This window comes from Takifugu rubripes, chromosome 14, assembly GCF_901000725.2.
Source record: "Takifugu rubripes chromosome 14, fTakRub1.2, whole genome shotgun sequence".
Taxonomy (NCBI): Eukaryota; Metazoa; Chordata; class Actinopteri; order Tetraodontiformes; family Tetraodontidae; genus Takifugu; species Takifugu rubripes.
This window is the reverse complement of record NC_042298.1, coordinates 11,979,158-11,997,168: the sequence shown is the minus strand read 5'-3', so window position 1 is coordinate 11,997,168 and position 18,011 is coordinate 11,979,158. Positions and strand designations below refer to the sequence as shown.

The window sequence follows — 18,011 nt, the reverse complement described above, 5'->3', positions numbered from 1 at the left end:
AGGATATGCCCTAGCTCCCTGGTTGTTGACACCACTGACCAACCCTCAGACTCCACAGGAGTTTTATTCAATCAGATGCATCCGCGCAGTCGCTCCACCATTGAACGCACCATCGGCATGTTAAAGGGGCGCTGGATGTGTTTGGACACAGAGCCACAACCCCGTGAGGATGTGCGTCCTGACGCAATGATGGGGCCAGAGTGCAGGCACGCGGTTCACGTTCGAGCGCGATTAATTGCCCGTTTGTGAATAAAATGCATTATTGTCACAATCCGAGCACAGCTTTTACACGTTTATTTTTTTTACATTCTTCTTTTTTTTTTACATTCTCGTTGATTTCTTTAAGCGCGTTGGCTATAGTCATCAGGGTTGAGGCAATTTTATCAAGCGTGTTAGCCATCCTTTCTTGATTGTTCAACACGGCGTCAGAAATCAGGCGTGGAGAGGCAAGCTTTGGGCATTTCGCTTTGGGCATTTGGCTGCTTTTTGCTCTGTCTACAGGGTCCTGCTGCAGTTCCTTTTATGGGCATTAGTGGGCGGTGACTTATGCTAATCGTATGTTAATTAGACTCACCTGGCACGCGCTTTCAATTTATGAACAGATGGCATTCATCAATCTAAGAACACAGCTGCGAACAATTCTGGGGCTTACGAACGCGTTGATGAATCCGACGTAGGGTTTTCTTAAAAAACTTCTTAATAACAACTTAAGAAAGAATCTAAGAAGATTCTTAAGAACATATTGGTGAATCTGGCCCATTGTTTTGGGTAGTTGTTGGCGCTCTTTCTTTTTCTGAGCAAGAAGATTTTTATAAACGGATATGCCACCTTCGATTATATTTGAGAACTGCAATGAACGACTCGCAAAAAAAATCCGTGAAGCAGCGAAGCCGTGAAAGATGAAACGCGATATAGCGAGGGATCACTGTACATTATAAAGTGACAATTTTTTAACGATGTGTACGGCGTCCAACAACATGGTGTCGTTTAACTATTTGTATGACGTCAAGCGATGACGACATAAGGTAGCGTGGCCGAGCGGTCTAAGGCGCTGGATTAAGGCTCCAGTCTCTTCGGAGGCGTGGGTTCGAATCCCACCGCTGCCAATTGTTTTTTATCATTTATCATTTTTTTTCTATTGGTTTGTCTGTTTATTTTGTATGTATTGGGATTTCCAGCGATTAACAGCACATAGGCCTTTCAAGGTCCCGTAATATGTCATAAACTGCAAATATTACCGTAACATAATTGTTATCGAAGCCAAATGCTACTTTTATTTTGACAGATGGGAGGTTCTTTAACATCCGGGTTGTCGTTTTCGTAGAACTTCCGGGTGACATTTGCTTCGAACTTCGGAGACCCTAATAGAATCTGATGCTTCCTGGCAGGTTATAACTTTATGTATTGCCAGGCTTATGGTTTTAATCTGTCGAATCTAACGTCAATTCCATTCGAAGATGGCTGGTTTGCCGCCCGGAGACCCTCAACTGGTCTCAATGATCGTCAGTCACTTAAAAACGCAAGGGCTCTTCGACCAGTTCAGGAGAGACTGTTTGGCTGATGTGGACACAAAGGTAATTAATGGTTCAAAATACATGTTTAAATAGTTCCATTGGCTAGTGTTTAATAGGCTTTTAGTATGCCACATGCAGGAAGATGTTAATGCTAACTATTTAGAGAATCTCTATTCTCTTGTATGTAGGAATCGTCACAATGCAAATATCAAAATGTTCATCGTTACAAAAAGGAAAAGTTTACCACGTTGAGTCAGAAAAAAATATATTTGTAAAAACACAATTTTAACAAATTAGTTATTAATTAATTGAAAGCTTCTCACTGTTAAATTGATTGTTTCTGTATAGCCGGCTTACTTAAACCTGAAACAGAGAGTGGACAACTTTGTCTCAAATCATCTCTCCAACCACACTTGGAGCCCCCATTTGAATAAGAACCAGCTGAGAAACAATATCCGACAACTTGTGCTTCAGTAAGTGATACCTGAGTAAAGTAAATGTCCAGAATGACAGAGCCCTTGTAACTGCTTATAATATGTACGGTGTGCAGATCTGGAATGCTGGAGCAAGGAGTGGACAGGATTGTGGCCCAGGTAGTGGACCCCAAAATCAATCATATCTTTAGACCTCAGGTGGAGAGAGTGGCCCGTGAATTTCTCTCCCCTGGCAGCTGCTCTGAAGAACCCCCGGCTCCGCCGCCTCCAACAGAACCCAAACCAGAAAGCAGCACAATTGAGCAAGGTGCAGCATTTTATTACATACCTTTATTACATATTTGGTGTTAATCATGAAATTGCTGAGAGGTTGAACAGAACCTTGGAATGTGCAGACTGTTATCTTGCAGTTGGTAACGCTTGCAATGAAATGTTGTTGCTGGATTATTCCTGATTTCTTGCAATTTGGACAGTTTATTTGACAGTAAATGTGCTAATATTAGTTGTTTCTAAACAAAATTTCTTAATATGCATAATGCTTACCATGTTGATTAACCGTCACTCAAATATCATTGAGGAGGAAATCAGACACATACACACACAGTAGCATAACTATATTTTCACATCTGATATTGTTCTTTTACAGTGACGTCGTCTACTCCTGCCACCACGTCAGCCAGCGATGCTATGTCTATTTTGGACACCATAACCACTCTCAACCAGGAGGCGAGTGTGAGAGCCAGCTCAAGCACAGAAAAAGTACGTAAAGGCCAAACCTCAGATGAGCCCTCGCAGCTTCAGTTGGAGGAGGGTGTGCAGGACATGAAGGTTGTTGAAGAAGGTGACAGCAGCAGCAGCAGTGACAGAAAGACAGAGGAAGGAGTGCAGGAACTGACATCAGAGGTGAAGATGGAGGAAAGTCAGGATCAGCTGGATCTGGGAAGAGAAAGCTTAGTGGAAGAGGTGAAACAGGAAGAGGAGAAATCAGGAGGTCAGGAGCCGATAGAGGAGGACAAAGACAAAGCAGTTGGAAAACCTGCTGGAAAACCCGAAGAGGAGCACACAGATGATATGCTGAAATCAGCATGTCAGGCCAAGCAGAAGGCTAAAGAGAGGATAAAAGAAGGTAGGTTGTCAAATCTAGACTTTTAAAAGGAACCTTCAAACACAAAAAATGTATAATTTTTTGGTTCATTATTTTGTTATATGTTTGCTGTATAAATTTGTACAAGTATACAAGAAGTATAAGCATATAAAAAAGAAAATTCTGAAATGATTTTGGCCTACAGAATACTTTTTGGAGGACTCTGACCTCGAGGGCCTGAGTGACATCACAGTGAGCTCTGTCCACACCAGCGACTTATCATCACTTGAGGGACAAAGCGACGATGATCAGCAGCTGTCTGATTCTTCTGAAGAAGGGGAGCTTCCACCTGATGGTATTAACATTTTACCATTTCTGATGTGTCAAAAAATTCTTCCACCAAAAATGTGCATATTTTGGCTTTTCCTGCGTGTACATCTACATATGTTCTTTTTTGCCCTTTCACAGATCAGGATGAAAAAGAGAAGAAACAAGGCGAAGAACATAAACCTCGTCGCAAAGCCTATGTTCACAAACCCTTCCTCTACTCCCGTTACTATAGCGACTCAGATGATGAAGTCACTGTGGAGGAACGCCGTAGGTCTGCGGTGAGTTTTCTCACTTGAACTCTAGATTTACATTATTACAAATATAATTCCATTTGGCAGCAAGTTTATTATGCTGGTAGATATTTTGTGATTGTTGGTTTCTCTCTTTTTTGGAATGTTCTGGTTGGCTCTCTCTGCTGTGAATGGTGGTCTCTCAGGCCAAGGACAAGGAGGAGAGGCTTCTGAAGAGACAAAAGAACAGAGAGCGAATGGAAGAGCAGCACAAACAGAGATCGGTGTGGACTGAAGACCAAGGTATTTCAGCCAACGTCAAGATACAATGCACAATGCAGACTGTCATACACAAATCTGAACAAAATAAAACAGTTTGTGTGACACAAAAGGGTCAATAATAGACTGGATATCTTGAAACTAATCAAATTTTCTGTTTCAAAAGTGTCTTCATATTTTAGGTACTGCTGTCACCTGGTGGCTATACTTGATATTGCACTATATGAATTCCAGCAGCTCATGAGTCATGTTATGCTGTATACTAAATATTTGCAGAGTATTTTTGATACAGCTGCCTGTTGTCTGATGTTTGATCCATGCAGCTTTTTAAAATGTATAATTCCTGTACAGATTACAAAAAACAAAAGGGTGGAATCTGCTTTGGTCAAGAGCACCCCAAAGCCAAACAGGCTCGAAAAGAAAGGAAAGTCCTGGAGAAGAAAATGGCTCTCAACAGAAAGAGGAAGCTAGGCTCAAAGTAGGTGCCAGACTGGATGTCTAAACATATCAACGTTGCCCATATCAGCAGATTTTTAGGCAATCCTGCCCAAAAAATGTTTCTATTAGCCTCCTGTCATTTTGTTAAGGTTACATAAATCAATGGTGCGATTGAAAAGCACAGTTTATAAATATTTTTGCTGTTCAGGAAAGAGGAAGATCTTGTGAAAAAGAAAGTAGATACAGATGGATCCAGGAAGGATGCTGAAAGCTCCAGGAAGGATGCTGAAGGCTCCAGGAAGGATGCTGAGGGCTCCAGGAAGGATGCTGAGGGCTCCAGGAAGGATGCTGAGGGCTCCAGGAAAGATGTAGAAGGACCCAAGAAAGATGTAGAAGGACCCAAGAAAGATGCAGAGGGATCCAAGAAAGTGGTATGTAAAATGGGCAGTTGTCCAAGTGCTAGATTTTACATGCAAACGCAATGCAGCCCACAAGACAAATGAATAAATAAATCCAACCTACAATTGAGATATTTGAAAGTATAAAACCTCTGAGTTCACTGTTATTTAAAACGCTGCTTTGATTTGTTGTTTAGGAAGTAAAACCAGCATTCCCGAAGTTTCCCCAGCCTAAATTGGGAAGAAATCTGTCTGAATCAGGGTCGTCCGATGAGAGGCACAGGAGGACAAGTGGCAGTTTCTCAGAAGACTTGAGTGAAGCCAAAAAGCTCTCTGACAAGAGCAGAACACATTCCTTCATCTTGGATCTGGAACAGGGTTCTCAAGAAGCTCTTAAACAGCGCTCAGTGGGGAAATTTGATCGGTTGTTCCGCAAAGAGCACCCTAAAGAACGCAAAGAGCGAAGTCTGTCAGACGAGCGGACCAAGCTCAAACAAAAACAGGAGAAAAAATATGAAGTGCAGCCAGATGAATCCCAACAGAGGGACGGTACTGTTAAAATGTCCTGTGAAGAGAAGGTTGAGAAGAAGCTCAAGATTAAAAGTGAGAAGAAAATACCCGGAAAGGCAACTGTTTCAGAAGGTGCAGCAGATGATGCTTCGAAAGATGCTTCAGTCAAGAAGACAAAAGCTCTTACTATGGAGGCAGTTAAACCAGAAAAAGAAAAGGAAAAAAATAGGGAAAAGGAGAAAGACAAAGATAAGAGCAAAGAAAAAGAAAAGCTCAAAGGAGAGAAGGCCTCAATTTCTAAGCATTTGCTCCGTCCTGATTCTACTGGTTCTTCAGAAGAGCGTTCTGATGTGGATCCTGGGACTGATGGCAGCAAGAAGAAAGAGAAACACTCAAAGGAAGCCCTAAAAAGATCAAGAAGCCACACTGAGGATAAGCAAGGAGACAAACCCAAAAGCAAAGACAGCGAGAAGGAAAAGACTAAAGGAGACCAGGATGGACAGAAAATAATCAAACCAAGCTCTGATAGTGACAAAGACCAAAAGAGAATGAAACTATCAGAAAAAAGAATCCTGGAAAAGTCAAAACTAAAATCCAAAGATGATACAAAGCCTCAGTTGTCGAAGATGGATAATAAAGTTCAAGTTTCAGAGGTCAAAAGTGCTGGAGGTCCCACTGTCAGCAAACCAGAGAAGAAAAAGGAAGGAAATACAAAAGAGCAGCGAAAAGTATTTGAAGAATCCCTCAATGAGAAAGCAGAACTTTCTGGTCCAAAGAAAAAAGCAGAGAAAAAGGAGAAATCCCAGGAGAGGAGAAGTGATAGCCAGGAGGAAAGGAGAACACCCCGAGAAGAGAAACCTGAAAAAGCTGGTAAATCAAAGACGGACATGGAGGAGGACCTAAAGAAAGTCTCCGTCCTCAGAGACGCCAGCACTGAATCTGATGCTGTCACCACCACCGTCGCCACCTCGTTCTCGGAAGACACCTGCGACGCTTTAAGCGACATCACCCCCGAGCCCCCCGAGGGTGACACAGAGTCTCGTCTGCGCGAGTTGCCGGCGGTTCCCGCCGAGGCCGACGCCCTGCTGACCCTCATGGACGTCTGCACTTCTGCGGAGGCTCGGCTTCCGCCCGAGAGCAGCCGAGAGGACGTGACCTCTGACCTGACTCTGCAGGAGGCTGACATGAAGATGAAGGAAGCGGCGCTGACCTTGCTCTCCATGGACAGTGCTGTGACCACCAGTTTGATTTGTCATAACGCCAGAGAAGAAGCAGAGTTGTATCACAGAGAACCTGAGATGGTGGAATCGACTTCAGCTAAAGCAGAACAACGACCTGCAGACAGTTTAGCAACTGGGGAGACGAAACCTGTCGAGTCCCAGCAAACTGTTGAGGTTGGAGCTGAAAATACAAACAAACCAGGTAAAGTATCAGTGAAAAAATGCATTATTTATTGAATGAATACGTCAGAATGTTGATGTAAATACAGATCTCGTCATTAAAGGTCTGCCAGAACATGTGCAAGAAGAGGACAAACCATCTGAGTCTATTACTCAGGTACATGATTTTAATATTAATATGAATTCCAAACATTTATTAGATTCTCATGATGCTAAAAGTCTCTTTTCAATGCAGCCGGATGAACTTACTTCAAATGAACGGGAGGCTGTTCTGAATGAAGGTGAAGCCAAAGATGTAGAAATTCCTCCTGAAAGTCAGCTGAGGGATGAAACAGCTGCAGCAGAATGGCAGGAAGGTGAACACTGTTCTCCTCTATTTTCTTTTATTTAAATCTTAATCTTAAAATGTTTTCTGTGAGTCATGATCTTCAAGATGATGTGTTTTTATTTCAGCTGCTGACACTGTGGGGTCTGAAACCACAGAGGTCAGCACGGATCAAATCAGTCCTGCTGAAAGTGAACCAACCACAGAAACGTCCAGTCAAAAAGGTGAGCGACTGACAACAGCAGCGGCATAGAGTTATTTTCCCATCCTAACTATAAACCTAAATATTTTATCTCCGTAGAACAACCGGAGACAGAAATTGCAGATCCAAGGTCAAACCCTGGGGTAGGAGAAATTGATTTGATTCAAATTTAGTTTCCTCCCTTTGATTTTCAAAACAAGGCTAATATGGATTTTGGTTTTATTTCGATAGACCGAAAGCTCTGTGTTTGGCAAGCAAACCAAGATAGACATCGATAACAGTAAGTCTTTAATCTGATTTAAGATGACAAGGGTAATAAATAACGTGGTCTTTTTTACATTAATCAGCCAAAAGTGTAAAATAAGAGCATTTACTTTCTGACCACCAGGTGAAGCCGAGCGTAAAGAACCAGAGACAGAAACACCAGAGGTCAGTGATTCCCAGCCTGTTGAGCTGTAAATGAGCTGTTGTGGTTGCACGTGTATCACGTGTCTGTTCTCTTGTAAATTCTGTTCAGGTCGAACTCGTCCCAGAAACCAATGAGGAGAACAGAGAACGTGGACCTGACAACCATTCGGAGCAAGTTAAACAAACCAGTAGGTTATCCTTACTGACTCAGTCAGTAATCCCATTGTGACATTCAGCACAATCTGCGTCCACTCCTGTCGACTGGAAACGTCTTTTCATGTTTCTCTCTTGTATTTATTCCAGATTTAGATGATGTCTCCAGCACAGACAACCAGGAAGACAAAGATCTCTCAGAAAAGGTAACGCTGACACCATTATGGTTGAGTGTTGATCCAGCCCCCCCCAAATGTGTTGTCGTGACGTTTGCTGTATTTTAACATGTAGGAAGAGACGAGGGATGGAGGAGGAGGACGGAAACGAAAGCTGTCCGCTCACAAAGCAGAGAAAGAATCTGGTAGAGCGTCTAATAGAATCCCAGAGACCCTCACTCTCCGTCTGAGAAATATTTCTAGCGTGTGACATGTTCATCTGCTTTGAATTTCTCAGGTGATGAAGGGGAGAAGGAGGATACCAAAGACGAACAGGTAAACTAGGATTTTATTTCAATCATCCATTTTTGACTTTCGTTTATCTGTTTATGTCTTTAAAAATAAAAAGAATCCATGACAAAATAAAAGTTGTTTAGCAAACGCAGAAGTGTGAGTTTGCCACCTGTGCTCATGAGCTCTTTTTATACCTTCAGAATACTGAAATCAAAAGACCATGCAGGGGTCAATCATCAGGATCCAGTGAGGGAGTGAAGGAGCAGCATGAAGAACCGGAGGTTCTGGAGGAGAGTCTGAGCTCTGGCGCCTCTGGGGCTGCAGACAAAGAGGGTAGAATTAAATCTGACGTCACAATAAACTTTCACAAATGTTCGGTCTTTGGTTCTGTTTTCTCCAATTTCACCAACGTGTCTCCAGATGCCCAAAAGGAGGATAAAGATGAGGACAATATCGACAAGACATCATCGAGTAAAACAGCTGACGAAGAGGTAAACAGGCAACGTAGACACAAGACAATTCAAATTACTGAACGCCGACCTGTTGTGGTTATTATGTGACGTAATTTTGTTACTGGTCTTATGTTGAATCTATTGCCCCCCCTCTCAAAATATAGAACACTGATGAGGAAAGGGGGCCTAAAAATGTGGAGCAAGGAGGGGAAGAGGCCCTGCTGCCTGCTGTAGATGGCAGAGAAGCTGCGGGAAGCTGCGACCCCAAAGAGACCCCTGACACACGTATACGATTCTTTTACACTTTTAGAAACGGGACTGAAAAAGCAGATTTTTGCTGTTTGTGTGAGGTTAAGACATATTTATCCTTGTTCTTATCACAGCAGCTGCCTCAGAAGCAAAAGAAGAACCAGAGGAAACCGCGATGGTGAGATTCGGTCCTCCTTGTGGATTTAAACATTGTCCACGTCCTGCATCTGTACCGGCTGTCTTCATTCTGCACTTCAGGAAGTGCAGAATTATTAGGCAAATGAGTATTTTGACCACATCATCCTCTTTATTCACGTTGTCTTACTCCAAGCTGTATAGTCTTGAAAGCCCACTACTAATTAAGCATTTCAGGTGATGTGCATCTCTGTAATAAGAAGGGGTGTGGTCTAATGACATCAACACCCTATATCAGGTGTGCATAATTATTAGGCAACTTCCTTTCCTTTGGCAAAATGGGTCAGAAGAGGGACTTGACAGGCTCTGAAAAGTCAAAAATAGTGAGATATGTTGCAGAGGGATGCAGCACTCTTAAAATTGCCAAGCTTCTGAAGCGTGATCATCGAACAATCAAGCGTTTCATTCAAAATAGCCAACAGGGTCGCAAGAAGCGTGTGGAAAAACCAAGGCGCAAAATAGCACTGAACCTAGAATGAGTCAAGCGTGCAGCTGCCAAGATGCCACTTGCCACCAGTTTAGCCATATTTCAGAGCTGCAACATCACTGGAGTGCCCAAAAGCACAAGGTGTGCAATACTCAGAGACATGGCCAAGGTAAGAGAGGCTGAAAAACCACCACCACTGAACAAGACACAAGCTGAAGCGTCAAGACTGGGCCAAGAAATATCTCAAGACTGATTTTTCTAGGGTTTTATGGACTGATGAAATGAGTGATTCTTGATGGGCCGTGGCTGGATCGGTAAAGGGCAGACAGCTCCAGTCCAACTCAGACGCCAGCAAGGTGGAGGTGGGGTACTGATATGGGCTGGTATCATCAAAGATGAGCTTGTGGGTCCTTTTCGGGTTAAGAATGGAGTCAAGCTCAACTCCCAGTCCTCCTGCCAGTTTCTGGAAGACACCTTCTTCAAGCAGTGGTACAGGAAGAAGTCCGCATCCTTCAAGAAAAACATGACTTTCATGCAGGACAAAGCTCCATCACACGCATCCAAGTCCTCCACAGCCTGGCTGGCAAGAAAGGGCCTAAAAGAAGAAAAACTAATGACATGGCCTCCTTGTTCACCTGATCTGAACCCCTTGGAGAACCTGTGGTCCCTCATCAAATGTGAGATTTACAAGGAGGGGAAACAGTGTCTGGGAGGCTGTGGTTGCTGCTGCACGCAATGTTGATCGGGAACAGATCAAAACACCGACAGAATCCACGGATGGCAGGCTTTTGAGTGTGTTTGCAAAGAAAGGTGGCTATACTGGTCACTGATTTGTTTTTGAATGTCAGAAATGTATATTTGTGAATGTTGAGCTGTTATATTGGTTTCTTAGGTGAAAATAAATAATTGAAATGGGTATACATTTTTTTAAGTTGCCTAATAATTATGCACAGTAATAGTCACCTGCACACAGATATCCTCCTAAAATAGCTAAAACTAAAAAAGCCCCACTCCAACTCCCAAAAATATTCAGCTTTGATATTGAGTCTTTTGGGTTCATTAAGAACATGGTTGTTGTTCAATAATAAAATTAATCCTCAAAAATGCAACTTGCCTTATAATTCTGCACTCTGTCTTCAATTGTCCAGGAAACCCCAACTAAAGAACAGGAGGTGAAGAAAAGTGATGGTCAGCAAGACCAAAGTGAGCAACTGAAACAGCAAACTGAGGATCCCGGTGAGGAACCTGACATTTTACATTACTTAACATCTGACTATTATTGCACATTATTAATTTTTAGAAGAGCTTCTGTCGTTTGTGACAGTCTCTGTCTTGTCTTTTTTTCCTGGTGTTTAGTTTCAGGGAGTCAAGAAATGGTTAAAGAGGAAGCAGAGAAGAAACCAGATGTATGTTAAATCAAGAAAAGTTGATCCTTCCAATACTTTTCCTCCGCAGTTCTCAGTATTAGTCTCGCCAAAACCCACATTTGAGTCTGCTATTACATCACAGGCAGAGGCAGATCAAACTCAAGAGGCCACCGAGGTGACCCCGAAAAGACCTGGTCGCAGGGGGCGACCACCGAAAGCAGCCACAGTCGCCGCAGCAGCTGCAGCCGCTGCAGCAGATGATCCAGGTGAGGAGCTTTAAAGTGCATTTCTTAGTTTTAACACACTTATTTGACTAAACTAATGTCTGGTTAAGGCAAAAGTGTTCCATGATTGCATAATTGATAAGATTATGTGTGTTTAAAGCTCATTAAAGTGATTACAGGTACAGATTTAAAGGTTTCTTTGACCTAAGAACTTTAGATTACTATATAGCTTAAAGGTTTTTGAAGAGTTGATGCTGCGCACATGTTTTAGAGCAACAGTCTGATAGGTGTTATTCATAATGCTCATCATATGGCTGCTTTTTATCCATGCAAAGATAAAAAGGACAAGAGGGCAGAGGCCAAAGAAAGCGAGCAAAGGGGTGAACAGGAAGCAGAGGAAGAGGAGGGGGAGAAAGGAACTGCAACCAGAGCAACCACACGCTCTGCATCCCGCCTGGAGGCTGAGAGGTAGTTCAAGGAGTCAAATATTAAAGATTAAAATGTCCTCAGCTCATCTGGACCCATCATTCAAACTTTATTATTTTATTTTTTTTGCTTATTTGTAAGAAAATGTAAAGAGAGCGGTGACTTTAATCCTAAAAGTCTACTAAATCGTTTCAGTCAGAGTTGGGAGAACGGTGCTGAATGAGCCTCTGATTGGCTTCATCCTGACACTGTCACATCCCATTAGATTAAAGCGGCGGAAGGGTTCGTGCTAACGCAGCAGCCGTTGTTTCATATTTGTTTTTATTGCTCCTCAGAAATAAGCCAAGCAAACCATCCACCCGGGCAAGTCGACAGAATGGCAAAGAGGAGACCGCAGCTGGCACACGGTGAGTTTGTCTCATTCAGCTTAAAGAGGAATCTGACCAAAACCCGGCAGTCGGGGCGTCGCTGTGCGAAAGCAAACATTTCACCAAACCTTTTTCCTTGAATTTTAAAATGTTTATGAGGTCTTAACTGCTGAAATAGAAAGGGGAAACCATTTTTCCAACCTAAAGATAGTTTTTTATTCAAGCTTCTCGATCCCAAAATGCTCATCCTGAACCTGAGTTGTGATCAGGATTCAAGTTTTTTTTTTCTTTTCCTCCTCCTGCCGTTGGGTCTCAGCTGCTTTTTCATTTTCTCGTAAAATAGACGTTGACAAATTTTAATGGCGCCTGAACACAACACTTACAGACTGACACTTGGACCTTGTTTTCCTCCTGCAGTGGGACGAGGGGCCAGGCCACGGCGGCGGCGGCGGCGGTGGCGGCGGTAAAAGGGGGCCGCAAGCGAGACGCCAGCCCACCTGCTGTGCGAACACGAGGAGGACAGAAATCGGAGGAGGCCCCATCCAAGAGGGCCAAACGCTGAAAAACCTCGTACAGGGGCGTACTGCTTCGCTCAGCAGTGTTTCCAAAACCCACGTCAGTTTTCTCATCAGGAGGTCAAAGAGTTCCTCCAGTCGGTTAACACGAAAAGCTCTTTCTGCTCCACTAAACTTCGATATCACCCAACTCTGAGGACACCACAGAACGTAAAGCTGAGGATCTGGGTAGGACCTGTGCCTCGGATCTCCTTCGTCTGCTCTCAGCCCATATGGTTTGGATCAGACCTGGTTCCCCCAGTAAAGCCCAGTGAACCAGAACGTTTGAGGCCAATCAAAGGCCGGACTCGAAGGCCAGACGGGCCAAAATGTTTCTCTTAACTGCTAATCCTGCTTCTCCTGTGCGGTTAAAACGCTACAGATGCCTTCAGAAGGTCTGTGAATTCAAGCGCTTGTACATAAGAATCACTGTAAAGTCATTTTACGCTTCATTGTGACTTTTGTTGTTCCGTATTCATTCTGTGAATGACACCATGAGCTAACGTGTTGGTTTTTCTTAAAGATTTGGTTTATATGCATCGTGCCGTGTCAGTTTTTTTGACAAATATTTTTGTTTTTAAAGCAGATATTTTCTTGTATGGTTGTTGGTTTTTTTTAGTATTTACAAGCAGAAAAGGAAGTTTGGATTTGAAAATGTAAAAACACTGAAGTTCATTTGTATTTCCGCTCCATCAGAAGCTGAATAAAGCACCGGCATCAGTCGAGTTTCAGACATTTTACTAACTTTGGGGATGAAAGCTCAGAATACCAACATCTTGAATAATCGACCTGCTCTGTCTCGCCTGTTCTCATCTCCTGCTTCTGTGTTTTAAAATAAGAGAAACCAACCAATCACCTACCAGAGGAGAAGAGCACATTCCTGCCTGCTAATGGTGGCTAAAGCTGAAAGACTCAGAATGAATGATTCCACCATTGTTAAGAGGCACCTGAACTGACAGGATCCTTTTAAAGAAACACCAGAGGCTCCACTTTTCCAGCTCTTTTTGCAGATTGTTCCATTCTGTCCCTTCCATCAGCAGGTGTTCCTCTCAGGTATTTCCTGGTTCTCTAACAGAACAGAAATATTAGCTCAACGCCTCTTTTTTTAAAACACTCGACTGGTTTCAGACACACAGGCCTCAATTCCCTTAAATTCTTGTCCTTTAAGACTGAATTAGAAAGTATTTTACGGCTTTATATTTATAATTTATGTTTATTTTTACATTTTATTCTGCATAATTACCCTAAATGTGTGACGTGACAATACGTCTATCAGAACTGTACAGATTAGCTTCAGATTCCCGGAAATGAAGCACAGCACTGTTTTGCAATCTTAGATCTAAACTCTGGGGCTCCTCTTGGTGGGTGGTGCGGGTTATTAGAATTCTGGCAGAACCTGCTGCTCTGGCATCTAAACCTGGGGGGATAAACTGGTGCAGGCAGAGCAGAGACAGTGGTTCCACACTTGAAGGTGAACTGGATTAAAAGTCACCCCTGCTGTTACCCCTCTACTGGGCTTTGCCAGTACCTCCAGTATAAAGCTCTCCCATTGGGAGTAAGTACATGTTCCGGAGTGAAAGTCTCAGATGTAACCAGTGACAGGTGGGAAGTGGAGATTTCACCTGTATTTCCTTTTTGGGGGGCCTCTTGGTGCACATACACACCAGAGATTAATACGTTCTGAAAACTGTCTGCAGACCAACCAGTGCGGAAGTTTGCTTTTTTTTGGTCTGATTTTTTTTATTTTTTTATTATCGACCGTTAAATGCTTACAATATATGTAATTCCTCTTCATTTGTGTCGGGATTCTGATGTTCTGATGTTAAACTCCAATATTGAGAGGCAAAAAAAAATGGAATATCATTTTAATTTTACCATAAACATCTTTTCACACCTAGAACTGTTGGACCACAGATTTAAACACACACACACGCAGTGGGGCAACTCAAAAATTCTTAGTGGTCCTTGCAGCTTTCATAAAAATGGTATTTTACACTTTAGCACTGCTTTGAATGTCATCTTTATTCAGGCATGAGCGGAGGAGAAAGGGCCCCGGAGCCCCAGGAGCCTTTCATGAGCACTATCTGCTGCACGCCCCAGGGAGACTGCAGCTCATTTGTCAGCACAGCAGAGCTGAAAATACACATCTGGGCTATACACACATTAATTGGACTGTAACACAGTCGCACTCACACACACACACACCCCGACCGACACATTTCTGCTTTTGTCTGCAGTCATGCAGTCGTTACTGGGATGTTTTGCATAGCTCCAACCAGACAGAGGGACCGCTCTTTATGGCTCTCAGTTCCATTTACAGTATTAAGTGTTGCACCCTGGGATTGTCTACTTAGTGCTCCGTGGCATGCAAAGTTAATCCTTTCCTCAGAAAAGAGCGTTCCATTTCAACTTGGGAGAATAAGATGTGCTTGAATACGGCAGCGACCCCTCCTTCCTTTGCCTTTTCCTTCCAATTTTGCTGTTCTGAGGCTGATTAAGGGTGCGATCATGGTGGACCTGATAGTTGGTGAGAAATCTAAAGGGCATTTATGGCAAATGCATCTTGGCAGTCCTCTCTCATGTAATTCTCCATCTGAACACAATTTGGGCTACTATTGCATTTGTGTGTGTGTGTGTGTGTGTGTGTGTGTGTGTGTGTAAGTCTGTGTGTCTGTGTCTCTCTGTGTTAGAGAGAGAGAGAAAGAGAGAGAGCCTTTTTCAGCAGCATGCAAGAAAAAAAAATATAAAAATCAAGATATGTCAAGAAAACACCCCGGTGAGTAGTGATGTTACTATGGCAACTGGTATGTTTCTACACCAGGCAGGATTTCTGTTTGAAGAGATTAAAGTTACAAGATGAGGCAGAGAAAATGGGTCTAGGGGCTGGTGGGTGTGGGGGAATATAATGATCTAATATGTCATTAAAGTTGATTTCCTTACTGGAAAGGTAGTGGGAATTTCAGGATAGTGTTGAATTGGTGGAGAGCAGACATCATGTCTGGATGGATCAAAGAATCATGTCAGTGCAGAGAGCATTAAAAAAAGATATTTTCCCGGCACAGCTATTATGCCGTGAACGTCTCATCTTTCAAAGGCTGCAGGTTCGTGCTCTCACCAGCAGAGGGAGCTCTCCCTGCCGTCCGGACACAACCCGAGAAAATGAAACGAGTTCATATTTGACAAAACTGCACTCAGTTTTCTTTAATAATCGTCTTCATTTTATACGTTTATGCTTTGTTTTTATCCTGATAAGTGGTTTTTACCATTACTGCTAAAAGCGCAAATTTTCACTTTTCATTTTTCAAAGGTTTATTGGGACAAATGGAAATATATGAGCTAAAAACAGTTCATTTTTAATATACTGACCTTATCATTTGAATTTGACGTAGTTGCGTGGGTGGAAAAATATGTTTCATGCACAATATTTATTATTTGTATGATAAGTAAACTGACAAAAATATATAAATGAAAGGCGCACCCATAATTTAAGTCATTTATCAAGAAAACAACCAAAAAGTAATTGTTAGGATGCAAAAATGCGAGTCTCCATTAAAATATTTTAAGGATTTATTGGCATTTCATCACCTATGTTTTAAATGACAATCAAGAATAAAAGAATTGATTAAATTAACTTTTTTTTCCTACTTTTTGATGAGTGTTATTTCCCATTTTCTGAGAAACAATTTAACCAAATGCTCCTGCGCGGATATAATTAATCCTGCACAAGGAATTCTTTTTACTCATTTGGCTGATTTGGAAGAACAAGTTCCTGTTATTATTTTAGTGTTTCCCTCTTTTGCTGCTGAAGAAACAATAATTGGGGCTTCAAGTGTGAGTCTGACAGCAGCCGTGTATCTATTCATAACCCTGTGGATGAAACCAAGCTGCTGTCTGTTTACATTTCCTGACACTTGCTACTTACTGCTTATTACTCTTCTTCTCAGTGTGGTTACCAAAACTCTGAGGAACCTGCGGGGCCGTGAGCTCCACATCACACCGACTCACTGTGTGAAACAATTGGCAGATGGTCTTATTTAGTTTTCATTTTTCCCAGACTGGAGCCGTGCATGCGTACGGGTCAGTTGGGCTGAGTTTGGGCCAAAAGAAAACAGAAGGTCTGAGTAAAAGGCAGAGACCAAACAGAGAGGACCTTGTGGTTCTATAATCAAGAAAACAGAATGATGATCCTCCGTCGGTCTTGGTTGGAATGAGCAGTTTCTAAAAGAACAAGGGTGTACGAAAATATCCAGACGGTGTCGGTGGTTTGTGCTTTTGCCTTCCCCCAGTTGTGTTTTCATTGCATGTGGTGACGCGGCCTTCCATGCAGAAGGTCACCGAAACAATGCCTTGAAATTTCAAAAGATTATTTCGAGAGTGAGATGGTAAAATAATTAAAGGTCTTTGCAGCCATAAACTGCACCGGCAGATAATCCCACCAGGGCCCAAAAGCCCCTGCAGGGTTAATCGCTTGGAGAGAAATTCATGAAAGTTCCAAAGTGAGCTCAGAGATGACAGAAGAGGTATTTTCTGTGGCCACTAGATGGGATAATGTGTGCAGGGCTGGTGACAAGAGCGCCGAGGTTACAGGAATATTCTGACCACGATAGTGAGGGAAACACCCCCGATAATCCGCAATCAGAAAACCTTCCTGGTTCAGTGTAAATTCCAATCAAACGTTAAATTCTTAATTCATTCAGCATATTTCACACCGATTTTTGACGGACTTTCAGCAAAAGCATCATTTCTAAATTCAGCCTAGTCTGGATAGTAAAAATAATGATTAAAAAAAAAAAGACTTGCACCAGAATATTGCACAAATTTAATATTAATTTCACTGTTTTCTTCATTTATTCCACTTCATCGTCGTTACAACAGGCTTTAAAGTTTCTTCATGATCATCATCCTTAAGTGATTTTGCTTCATTGATAACAAAATGAATGGAACTATTATTGTGATTTTTAATTTTTGCCACGTATTATTTGGAAGAGCCGGAGCTGGGATTTATACTCAAAACAGTTTGTCTTTTATTAATGGTTTGATGATTAATTAAAACACAACAATTGCTGTAAACGAAGGGCAGATTGACACAAAAACTGACTTATTATTGCAAATTAAACTCGCCTTAATAGTAGTCTGAATGTATACGTTTGTACGGGGGTTTGCATTAAGAACATTAACAAACTGCTGATATATACTTTGTTGAAGTCAAGTTCAACGTGAGAAATTCAGGGTTTATTTTGTTATTTTAGAATTCAAATGATGGTCAGAATACAGGAGTTCTGAAAAAATCAATTAAATTAAGTTAATTTCAAGATCTTGATTATGCTTTAATTAATCGATTTAAAAGCTCAAAACAGAAAGTCTTTGTAGAAGGGAGGAGAAAATTGTCGATGATGAAAATGAGCTCTAATCAGCTCGGAAAACTTTTTTATTTTAAACTTTCTACTTTATAAATGAATATGAATATAATTTCAACAAACCAAAGCCTCTCCGATGATTTTACGTCGTTACGCACCAAAACAGACGCGATAGACGGTGTTCGGAATTTTGCCTTGAGAGGTTTGTTGATAAAAGGTTAAATCTAAGATTTGATTA

The 18,011-nt window shown here is 42.1% G+C and overlaps 1 protein-coding gene and 1 non-coding gene across 4 annotated transcripts; both read left to right on the top strand.

Moving 5' to 3' along the window:
- Window positions 1-1,024: 1,024 nt before the first annotated feature.
- On the top strand, window positions 1,025-1,106 carry trnal-aag (transfer RNA leucine (anticodon AAG)). The gene has a single exon. It is a non-coding gene; the product is annotated as a tRNA-Leu (tRNA).
- A 176-nt stretch (window positions 1,107-1,282) lies between these two features.
- bod1l1 (biorientation of chromosomes in cell division 1-like 1) lies at window positions 1,283-13,142 on the top strand. 3 transcript variants are annotated; one of them, XM_029847341.1, is made up of 31 exons: window positions 1,283-1,388; window positions 1,458-1,574; window positions 1,863-1,987; window positions 2,065-2,255; window positions 2,595-3,074; window positions 3,238-3,387; window positions 3,501-3,640; window positions 3,799-3,895; window positions 4,223-4,349; window positions 4,518-4,740; window positions 4,905-6,639; window positions 6,722-6,774; window positions 6,853-6,973; window positions 7,071-7,166; window positions 7,244-7,287; window positions 7,376-7,424; window positions 7,533-7,573; window positions 7,662-7,740; window positions 7,856-7,911; window positions 7,997-8,066; window positions 8,159-8,196; window positions 8,355-8,487; window positions 8,575-8,645; window positions 8,771-8,891; window positions 8,990-9,033; window positions 10,626-10,713; window positions 10,834-10,883; window positions 10,987-11,110; window positions 11,404-11,536; window positions 11,830-11,901; window positions 12,280-13,142. In XM_029847341.1, the coding sequence occupies exons 2-31, from the start codon at window positions 1,458-1,460 to the stop codon at window positions 12,422-12,424; spliced, it is 5,013 nt and encodes a 1,670-aa protein (XP_029703201.1). In that variant the 5' UTR covers window positions 1,283-1,388; the 3' UTR covers window positions 12,425-13,142. The 3 variants fall into 3 exon arrangements, with proteins under 3 accessions (XP_029703201.1, XP_029703202.1, XP_029703200.1); XM_029847342.1 differs by having other exon boundaries at window positions 1,310-1,574; window positions 8,993-9,033; XM_029847340.1 differs by having other exon boundaries at window positions 1,310-1,574.
- The last annotated feature ends 4,869 nt before the right edge of the window (window positions 13,143-18,011 follow it).